The 11590-nt window shown below is 38.6% G+C and overlaps 1 protein-coding gene across 1 annotated transcript; it reads left to right on the top strand.

Annotated features, from left to right (window-relative positions):
• Positions 1–373: 373 nt before the first annotated feature.
• Positions 374–11318, top strand: LOC106080054 (beta-lactamase-like). The gene is made up of 9 exons (XM_056038788.1): positions 374–617; positions 2408–2624; positions 3926–4073; positions 5160–5281; positions 5926–5983; positions 6785–7042; positions 7485–7741; positions 9201–9337; positions 9753–11318. The coding sequence occupies exons 1-9, from the start codon at positions 591–593 to the stop codon at positions 10224–10226; spliced, it is 1698 nt and encodes a 565-aa protein (XP_055894763.1). The 5' UTR covers positions 374–590; the 3' UTR covers positions 10227–11318.
• The last annotated feature ends 272 nt before the right edge of the window (positions 11319–11590 follow it).

Genomic DNA, 11590 nt, shown 5'->3' with positions numbered 1-11590 from the left:
CACCATAAAGGCGAGACTGCACACGACTGATCTGTCAATTTAATTTGATGGATACCACAGCCCAAGGGGTCATTTTTGGTCTAAGATTTTTTTTTTCTTACCTGGCCACTAAAATCATTGGTGGTAACGAGACGAGTTGTAAGTTTCAGGGCTTCTAAACATCTACAGAACAAAGGTCAGACTGCAGAACACGTCAGTAACTCACCAGAGGACACAGTTACAAATGATTTAGACTCCACCAATTAACTGCAAATAAAATTAATCTGAAAACCTTTGACCTGTAAACCCCCACCCATTCATCAATACCCACCCAAAAAATCTTGCTTATAATTTTCATTTACCGTTTTTGATTGGCTAATGAAAAGTCTACGTAATTGAACGGGGAGAGGACACGTCCACTGTGTAGCAGGTCAGGACGTATCCATTAAGTGTATATAACATCAATCCAGCCAGATCCAGCACGTGTTTCCAGTGTCAGTTTAAGAGGGGCTTCGAGGCGCCATATTTCTTGTGAAGTTGCACAAAGTGGACATTCGAACTGGACAGTTATCTGTAAACGTGGACAAATGTCTGGCTAATTTTAGCGAGACATGATCGACCACCACATTCAAATCAAGGTATTTGTGGTAGAAACATATGCAGTAATCGCATTCGATTTTTTTCCCTTTTATTTATTGATTCGTAAGAATGATTTGTTACGAAGATAGTTTTTTGTTTGTTAATTTAAACTTTATAAGCTTTTAATGATCCAGAGTACTATTTCAGTTCAGAGACTCCCAATTAAGACAAAAACTTAAAGCAGGGACGGCCTTAGCAATGCGTGCGCCCTAGTTTCCTATCAGAGCCACGAATATTTGTAGTTCGTTTCCTTATATAAGCTTTTTAAAAAGTTTTTAAAATATATTTTTTTTAATTACGTTTAAATTTAAGAAATAAGAAACATATTTATGTAACAATAGAAGATGCTTAGATGTCTGTAAGTCTTCTGCGACTCAGTTTGACGCTCTTTTCAAGCGAGGCATTCTATTGTTTTTACTTTTTTCAAAAGAAGAGAGAGGAGCTAATAATGTGCAAGTCCTGGGCTCGAATCCTGGTGAAGACTGGAATTTTAAATTTCGGTATCATCAGGGCGCCTCTGAGACCACCAAGCTCTAATGGGCACCTGACATTAGTTGGGGAAAAAGTAAAGACGGTTGGTCGTTGTGCTGGCCACATAACACCCTTGTTAACTGTGAGCCACATAAACAGATGACCTTTAAATCATCTGGCCTATAGACCATAAGGTCTGAAAGGGGCACTAAGACTACAAAGTAGAGCAAGTTGTTGACACCAATGTAATTAAATTTATAGATCTATTGGCTAGACATCCCAGAAATATGTACCTTTGGATAGTGAGAGGGGAAAGTGAAGATGCCATTGCTACTGTAAGATATATTTTTGAAGATGCCGTGCGCATTATTGGCATTCAGTCATTTTCGGAATATCTCGGAAACTTGAGAAGCACAAAACGAGTTTACCGAATTTGAATGTAATTTTCGAACATTCCTTGAGATATAGTTAACAGACGTACGTTTACCTTGAGAGGGGAAAAAATCACATTTACTGTTCATTCCTTTAATTCTGATGAAACAAATTTTGATTACTGTTTTTAACCTTTAATTTTCGCTGAATAAAAGATTGTGTCAAAATTCAGTAGATAGTTTAAAGGGTGACTGCCTGGTAGTGTGGTATGGGCTCTGGACTGTTGTCGAAGGTCCCGAGTTGAACCCCCACCCAACGCCAGCCCCCGTCGACCTGCTGGAGGTTTGGGCTAGGTGGTAACAATCTTCTATTCTGAAGGAACAGCCAAAACATATAACCAAAAGAAAATAAGATAGACCAGCGGTTCTCAACCTTTTAATCTCGGCGACCCCTATTTACAATCCCCCACTCTGCCGCGACCCCCCCCCCCCACACACACAAAGCAATAGAAGAATTCACAAAAACGATCCAGATTTTCGATGGTCTTAGGCGACCCCTGGCAAATCGTCAATCGACCCCACATGGGGGTCGCGATCCACATGTTGAGAACCCCTGAGATAGAAAGTCTCAATGTCGACTCTTGGCTATAGCTATTGGTTGAAATCTAAAAAATAGTTATGTACTTAGAGCAGGTAACATGAAAGAAACACTGTACGTAGAACAAGGAAAGATAACTCACTTCCGTTCATAATGTAAACTAAATATTGATACTCAAAAATGGGGGACACTCCTACCATTCACTTCTTCTCGAGCTGTACCAACACTGCATGTTATGTTTATTTATGTAAATGTGTAACGAGTGTAAGAGCAAGCTTTTAGAGTCTATGCTTGCACTAAGTGATTAGACTATAACGATGTGACGCTTTCTCTCGCTATTAAACTGTAGAGCCTTACACACAAGACAATCTGTCCAATTCAAAACTTCTGGAGAGGTCCAAAGATGCTTACAGTACTCACCCGCTTGATTCTTATCTGTGTGGTACTCGGCGGCAAGGGGAGGGCGGAGGTCATCAGCTATGAATCGGAGCAGAAGTTAGTCAACCTACTCAAGCATGTCATGGAGTGTCGTGAAATACCTGGTCTGACCTTGACACTTGTTAGAGGTAAGATATTAATTTATGTCATGACCCGTTAATCATTGTAACGTCCATAATACTTCTACTAAATACTGAAATAGAACTTAAATGTCTAAAGCAGGGGTGGGCAAATGCGGCCCGTCAGAGTGCTTTATGCGGCCCGAGGACACCTACAGAATTCAGGTGTGCCCACAGATTAAACATATAAAAAATAATAAATAATTCTAAATATCTTCTTATCACTCATGATGGAGAGGCGAAAGAAACATTGTCTCTGCATTTCATTCTAAAAGTTTAAAGCGAATGAAGATTATGCTTATAGCATTATTTCGAAACATTCAGTTATAGACACAAACTTAGGTCAACAGACCTATTTATTCAATTCTATGAAGAACTGTGTTGAAAGTTTTAGGTTGGCTTGGATAATATGGCAAGTGTAACAAGTGATGGAGCCCGTGCTTTGACTGAGAAAAACTTAAAAAAAAAAAAATAAAGTAAAGAACGATATCCCAACCATAACCTCTACACGAGAAAGTTTGCACGAAGCTGCAGTGAATATCAAACAAATTATTGATCTAATAATCTCAGCGATCAAACTTATCAGATCTAGGGGTCTTAACCACAGACAGCTCCGAGATGTATTTGAAGATGTGGAAACAAAACATTCTCCCCTCTCCTAAATTTTTTTAATGCGGCCCTCGATAGAAAAAGGTTGCCCACCCCTTGTCTAAAGTGCAGCCAATAAGGGCCCAGGTTGAAATTACGGTAAAAATTTACTCTGGATCTTTATCCCGGAATTATCAAACAGCACTATTGTAGACACCACACATCAACATCGCAGCCATTATAAGACATCACACCATTATCAAATAGCACCATCGCAGACATTTTCAAACAGCACCATGGAAGTCATTATAAGACTGCACAAACGCAAACATTATCAAACAGCACCAACGCTGAGACTTTCGCACTTGACCACCGTATCCCCCTCAGACATCTGTCCTTAAGAAAAAATAACCCCTAAAGCTCTTAGCAGTTCTTAACACTTGATCTAAATAGGGCAATATTTTCCAAGATTTAAATACCGAAACTAGGAGACGAAATTTGTAACTTGAACGAATGTAATGAAACTTCACGAGTCATATTCTGACTTGGGGTTAATCTAAATACCGTGTGGTTTCACTGAAATCAACGTTGGGTCAGTTCTGAAGGAATATGAAAATATTTTACTGATTAAATCTAAATAAATGTTCAAACTTTGTTTCGTTTTTGTTTTAAATTTAAATTTGAAATGACTTTCACTTTTTATATCATTATTTTATGTACAGGTAAAGAATACAAGACTATTCCCATGGGCGTCGCCAACAGAGCCACAGGGGAAAAAGTAACGCCTAACACGTTGTTTTTCATAGGCGCCATCACGCAGACGTTTACAGCGACGCTCCTGGCTGAGCAGATGCAGAGATCAGCTGGAGTGTATGTTAAGTTCGCCACTTTTGTTTTTACAATACTTCTTATCAACTCGCAACTTCATGGAAACTTTCTGGATTGTAAAAACATTATGGATGGTAAAATTCTTCTGGTTGGACATGGATCTCGAAAACGGCTCTAACGACTTTCCTAGAATACTAGAAATTTGATCGCTGATGTATATCGTTAGGAAATGAATTACTTTCTCGCTGGAAACACAGGGAAAACTCGAGTTTGATGGTTATAATGTTTCAAAGTAAAACAAAAGTGTAGTAGATCTATACATTCGCTTAATCAGGATTTCTTTCTCGGGGGGAAGGGGGGAATGGGGCAGACCGGGCAGGGGCATAGCTAGGAATTTTCGATCATTTGTTGGGCCGGGGAGGATTTTCAAATTCACCCCTTTCCACCCCCCACCCTAGCTACGTCACTGGGGCGGGGCAAAATATGTTCTATTTCATTTTATCTAACCTTCATTAGTTACTAAGAGGAAATCATTTAATAAGTTGTATAAAGGAGGTAGTGTCTTCTAAATGAAGTTGTTGTTTTTTGTGTGTTTTTCTTGTTAATTTATGAGAGCGTCCAGGGACCAAGCGGGGAGCTAACTCTAACCATTGTTCATTCTACTTATGTGATACGGCAGCGTTCACTTTGTGTGCGTCATAATGGAGGTCCCAGAGTTGAATGGGTAATTAGTAATGTATAAATATTAACATCAAGCAAATCGAGAATGGACTTTATTCAGAACATCGCTTTGCATACGTGCGCATTAAACTGCGATGCTCCTTCAGCCTCGAGGCTCTGTGAGGTCTCACACTTCTAAATCTGTAGTGCCTTATAGAAAATGGTTTGAACTGATGGAAAATTCATAATTGCCATTATTGCGTCATTTTTTTTTTCTTTTTGGCAAAGCTCTGTAGCAAACGACAAATATAGGCCTATATTCATTTCTTCCATAACTGATTTTAATAGTAGAATCAGTACATATAAATGTTGCATTGTCTGTTATTTGTATTTTTGTATACTAAATTTAAACAACTGAAAAATAATTTATTTAATAGTTTCATTATCGCTCAATTGCTTTTGTTACAGCTTACACTTTGATACGCCAATTTCCCAGCTGATAGGTGGAGAGTTTCAATTGGCTAACAAACAATTGACAGAGTCTGTGACACTGAGAGACGCCTTGACCCACAGGACTGGCATATCTCCAGGTAGGGTCTCAAGGCTGCCGTTACATCGAGCGCATATAGATTTAGATTTTAGATCTATTACTCAATTTTCTTTTTCGGTCGAAGAAGCAACAAGCTGGTCTGTTGTTTTTTTTTTTTTTAAATAGATCTTGTATAACATTAGCTTAAGCATTGGTTCTATCTACTTCGAATCTCTTTAATCTTATCTTATATAATACAGACGTTACTTCAAAAAAGATGATTACGTCCTACGCGTCATGCATTTAGTCATGCATATTAACCAATGACCTAAATTCTGCCAATCAGCAATTAGTTATTTAAGTACCTTTCAAATGTGGCTGAAAAAAACAACTATAATGGCAGATTATTTAGGAGTTAAGTTGTACAGACTAAAGTCCCGATGAGCTAGGTTTGTAAGTTATAGGATAGTTTTTGGGAGCTTTTTAGCAGTGCTGCGTGCAGAATCAAATTGTATAAACTCTTCCGTTTCAATGTAGTTTTTTTTAATTTTAGTTGGCAACAGTTCAGTTTATAACGTCCAGGCCTGGGTGCAGTAACACACTAACCTTTTTTTCCCCACTTTCTTATGTTGTCAGTACACAGAACGTATTGTTACCGTTGTATTGAGTAAGTTTCAAATTCATTCATGAGGTTTTGTTTTACAGGAAGTGTTGCAGGGCTGACTGGGCTTCCTAAAGCTATGTCCAGACTTGAGGTCATAAGGTGCGTACAGATCTAACGTCGTGTTTGTAAACCAATAAGCTAAGACCAATGCCACTTCGAGACCTGGTCAGTGGGGCAGGTAAAATAATAGTCGTTTGTTGTGGTCAACGAGGATGTAAAGGAGCCAGCACAGGGACGTAAGAGGGATACAATCTTCAGCCTCTACCAGGATTCTTCTTCTTTTTTTCTTTCTTAGTAATTGACCTAATAATTGATTCGAAGACTTTTGAAACTCTAGGAAGCTCCCCTGGCATCGGACTGTCTGAACAACTGTTCTATCTGGGAAAGATTCAAACAGATGTTAATTTTTATTATCCCTATATAGCTCGTATGTTGGCAGAACCTGTGGCGCAACTGATTCCAAACTGTATCGGATATTCGTTCCTTTGGTCGCATCAGCTGCGCGGAGAGGGGGGGGGGGACTGCTGTGTGGGCGACATCGTTCCGACCATAAACTGAAATTTTGCACAATTATTTCTTTTATCCGACAACACAAGAATCAATTTAAAAAAATAAGCAAGAACTTAATAAACTATTGGTAATTAATTACGTTTTGTTTGAAATTGCGCTAAACAAAAACACAGTTTTATTATTGTTAGTCTACATCTATTACATATTTAATTGAATGACTCATCCAAACTAATTGATACACTTAATATGAGTATTTTTTCTTTTTTTTTAAAGTATTTTTTTTTTATTTTCCTTGTTACAAGAATGGATTGGTTAACTCTCTAGCAACCAAATGTTTCCATCTGTGTCCTTAAGTCTCCATTCATTGTTGTTGTTTTTTGTGTTCTTCAGCCATCTTAAGGAGCTTCCCCAGCAGGCTCACTTCCGGGACGACTTCCAATTTAATCAGTTCATGTACACGCTGGCTGCCTACGTCGGGGAGAAGATATCCGCCAGCTCCTGGGAAAAGCTGATGCGGACTCACATCCTGGACAAGCTGCTGATGAGTTCCACGGTGGTGGCCGTGGATGACGCCACTGGGCCGGAGTTCGCCCGGTCATACGTCTCCGAACAGAGTGAACTGGTGGAAGTCCCAGCAGACGCCTTTGAGTAAGAGCAATGCTTTTTTTAATGTAATAATTATGTCCCTTTATCGATACTTACACTTTTATAGGAGAGAGAGAGAGAGAGAGAGAGAGAGAGAGAGAAAGAAGGGGGGGGGGAATAGATAACAAGGAAAATGAAGAAAAAATTTTTAAAATACTGTGTAATTCATCCATCCAACAATCCATCCATCCATCCATCCATCTATCTATCTTATCAATCTATCTTATTTATCTATCTTATCTATCTATCTTATCTATCTATCTTATCTATCTATCTATCTATCTATCTATCTATCTATCTATCTATCTATCTATCTATCTATCTGTCTGTCTGTCTGTCTGTCTGCCCGTCTGTCCATCTATATATCTAAAAGGTCCAGTCGCTGTAAATGATCTTCAAATATTGATGTTTTAAAAAAAATTGATTAATCAAAATCTTTCTGCAGACTCGGTCCACTGGCTCCGTCCGGTACCATGTACACAAACGCAGAAGACATGGCCAAGGCCTTAAAACTATTCCTTGCTGACCCCTACCTGACAGCCCAGGTGAGAATTCCTCCCCCAGTCTTGGAAGAGCTGATGACGCCACGCTTCCTGCTGCCCCTTGCAATACGAGCTGGTCTGGACAGGTCAAGTTATTTTTGGCCGGTGCCGGACTTCAACGTGGGCTATGGAATGGGTTTCTTCCGTAACACATATAGAGGTAAGATTTTATTGGCCTCTTTCCAAGCAGCTTTATGATGTCAGGTTCTTTTTACTTGGTTTAAGGGAAACTTAGAAAAACTATAACTCGGATCACTGCAGAGCTATGATATACACTTGTTAATAAACTTAACATACGAATGTATATTTTATGAACTACCAAACCTCCAACTATCCAGGAAATAATAAATTTAATGACTATATAAAACATACTCCATGACAGCACACACACACACCAGTCCACTTCTACTCTTAGCTAACAAGTGTCCAACCTTTCTTGGCAGGAAACAAAGACCACAGACCACACTGACATAGACACCAAAACCATTCAATTCACATGACGTGAGAACTGTTTACATTCATAACCTGAGAGCGCATACATAAAGGGATATAACTCTGTCATACAAAAGTTACAACAAATAAACAATACATTCAATTTCTCCATACATACCCCTTACAATAGAGTAAGATTCTATTGGCCTCTTTCAATAAAGGTTATAGAGGTAAGATTTTATTGGCCTCTTTATAGAGATAAAGTCTGATGTACTTTTTGTTTAAATACATAGAGATCTCATGGATTACTTCCATTACACTTACAGACGTAATATTTCGTGGACTCCTTTCGTAAAACTTATAAGATTGCATCTTATAAGATAAAGATAAGATTTTTGGGCTTTTTTCTTAACCTTTATTAGTCAACTCCTGATAACGACAATAGAACATTTGTGGCTTGTGATGACATTCCTGCATAAAGGAATTGCCTTGTATATAAAGAAATGTGAGGAACAGATCACGAGATATTTCCTATGGTATACAACACCTTGCATGAAAAGATAAAAAGAGCGATATAAATATATCTTTATATAGGTTTAAATCTCCCCTGAGTCACCTTCCACTACCTTGTAGAATAGTACAAACATATTCCAATGTGGAAGAAATAAGACTTCGCATATATGATGCTACAATACCCAAATAAGGTGAATGCTACGTGGGTAATTACCACATTTAGTTCAATACTCAAGGCCGGTCTTAGGCTGATTTGACCAATCGCTCCAAATTGGGCCCCGTGCCCGGAAAGGGGCCTCGCGATTCACACTTAGCATATCACTATCAGTCGTGGCTCTTGTCACAGGCCTCTAAACATGTAGGGCTTAAAGGGTTAACATATTTACTTTATTATACGATTGTTCTGACTTTATTTAACTCACTGGCTATTGCATTTGAGCTGCTTCCTATGCAAGCTGTATAATAAATGTTGATATATTGTTCTAATTAACAGTAATAGTTGTTATTTAAAAAAAAAAAGAATATGGGTCTCGTCAAAGCATCCATTAATTTGGACAATTTGTAAAGCCAGCACTTTTAATGCTGCATACATTTCGATACTTGTTCCAAATCTATGTGCTATAATATCGCTGCGTGAAAGTCTAAAAATATATTCACAAAGTTGACTCTCTCAGGATTTCAGATTCCCTGGCATGCTAGCAGTGTCCACGGCTTCACGTCTATCATGTGGCTTGTGCCCGAGAAAAATGTCGGTCTATTTTTGTCAGTCAACGGCCAGAAACACAACGAGAATCCTTTGGGAATCATCCAGGTAACGTGACGTTTCACCTTTCACTCAGTCATTTTTAATGGCTGTATTTTACATTTTAGTTTTATCACATAGACCCCCCCCCCCCGCGTGGACAATGGCTTTGTTTGCGTTACGTATGTCAAAATATTTAGGTCACGGCTGGGTCTGCAATATTGTTTCCTCCTTAATGTTTAGGCATGTAGACCATGCCCTATAAATAATATTGATATTTAAAACTTTCCATTCAAGGTTGATAGGCGTTTTTATGTTCCATGTTGACCCCATCAATAAAATCTTAGTTACATTAACTTATGTAAAGGCTTTAAAGTGGATTGAAACACCACTAACAACTAACAATAACAATTAAATAACATTAGTTTGGCATTTATCCATTCTAATTGTAGAATATAAATTGTTATCTTTTTCTTGACTTCAGATGTTGACCTACTATATTACTGATCTTATGTTGGGATTCGATCCCTGGATCAACGAGACTTCAGCCTGCACGTTCCCAGAGCCCTTCGTTAAAGCCATCGAGTTCCCCAACGTCGAGTTCAAGCCGCAGGTGGCGGACTACGCCCTGGCGGAGTACCAGGGGACATTCTCCAGCAAGCTCCTGGGTGACATCGTCATCCGAAAGTCGGCCACCAATCCCAAAGCTCTGACAATGACCATGGGCAAGTTGACGGGCACTCTGCACCCCGAGGGAGGAAACGTGTTCCGACTGTTCCTGGAGGGCGCCTACAGGTACATGCAGGTCCCCGTGGCGGGAAAACACCCTATCCCCTTCGCCAGGGTCTTCTTCGACTTCAAGAGCAACCAGTGTGTTGGGCTGAAGCTCCCTGACTCCGTCTTCGGAGGCAACCCTGTAGACTTCCCTAAAACGAACAGTTTTAAGGAGGAATTATAACAGAGCATTTGAGCTAGACTTTATCATTTCACACATCGTTCAATTTAGTTCAGTATAGAATATACCTATTCGATTTTATCATCGGTTTAGAAGTCCAATCAAAAGTATTACATTCTTTGAGAAATAGAAAAATGTATACACTTGTATAATTTTTAATTTGTAGCGACAAATATTTTTTGACATTGTAAATATTAGCGTTTTATTCTTATATTAGTGCTTTATTCTTATTTGCTTATTTTTACTACTGACCAATTATCGTTCTAGTGTGTTGACCAGGCCAGATAAAAACTGCACACGTAAAATTGTATAGCGTTAATAAATTGTGTGCGCTTTTAGCGCTGTAAAATAATAGTCCATAGCTCTTTTTGCGCAAAGTAATTTTTATTTTTTTAGTTTGGCAAGAGTGATCTTTTAAAATAGCGTCCTTGACAGTATTTTCGAATCGAAAATATATCCCTAAAAGAATGTATAGGCCTGTTTAGTCAGTTCTATGATTTATAAAATTGTAATGTCATATAAATATTGTGTCTGAAATCTTGTGAAAGTGTGTATGTGTATGCTTCAATGTATGTGTTTGAAGTAGTGTCAATGGGTTTGTTCCGTAGTTCTTCTATGTCACGTGGTAGTATTGTTTGCATTTGGTGGCTCAGGGTCGGAATATGGAAAATATCTGCCAGAGTTCTTCTTTGTTTTTCTTTCTTTGTAATTGACCTAAAATTTGAGTCTAAGGCTTTTGGAACTCAGGGCCATAGAAGACCTTCATAGGTCAAATGTGTGGAATATATGCAACATTCTCACAAATTTAACAACATGAACACTAAGATAACATGACATTTGACTTATATATTTATTAAGTACATTATCTCATGTCATGATGTCGAATGTCAAAATGCAGGGGCCCCTAAAGAGGCCATGCCAGCCGGGCCCCCAGATCTCTAACTACGCCACTGATCTAGTCATCGGAAGATAAGCCATTGCTCTCTTTTAAGACCACGTGACTTAAAAGTAGTTCAGAGATACGTCACAAACCCATCGAACAAGTTTGATTTGGCATGGGTATGGAGAAGAAGAAAATAAAGTACAAAATATATACTTCCAGTTTTGATTTTTTTTTTAACTTTAATATTAAGTCTTATCGTACATGTTGTTTTACTTATGCACTGTAATTTTATATTTGAATGTTAGTGCTTTATTTAGATGTTCGCGTTTAGTTAACATTAGATATTGGCCTATTTCTAATGCTTAGACTAGGATTAGGGCGATGGTTCTAAACCACTTGCTTGTGAGGCCCCCTTTTATATGAAAATAAAAGGCACGCCCTCACCTTAGTCTGGTCTGGGGGCGCCAAGCAATTTCCTTCTTTC

The sequence above is a fragment of the Biomphalaria glabrata genome, chromosome 8, assembly GCF_947242115.1.
Source record: "Biomphalaria glabrata chromosome 8, xgBioGlab47.1, whole genome shotgun sequence".
NCBI lineage: Eukaryota > Metazoa > Mollusca > Gastropoda > Planorbidae > Biomphalaria > Biomphalaria glabrata.
Note: the sequence above shows the minus strand (reverse complement) of the source record. Positions and strands in the feature narration are given on the sequence as shown.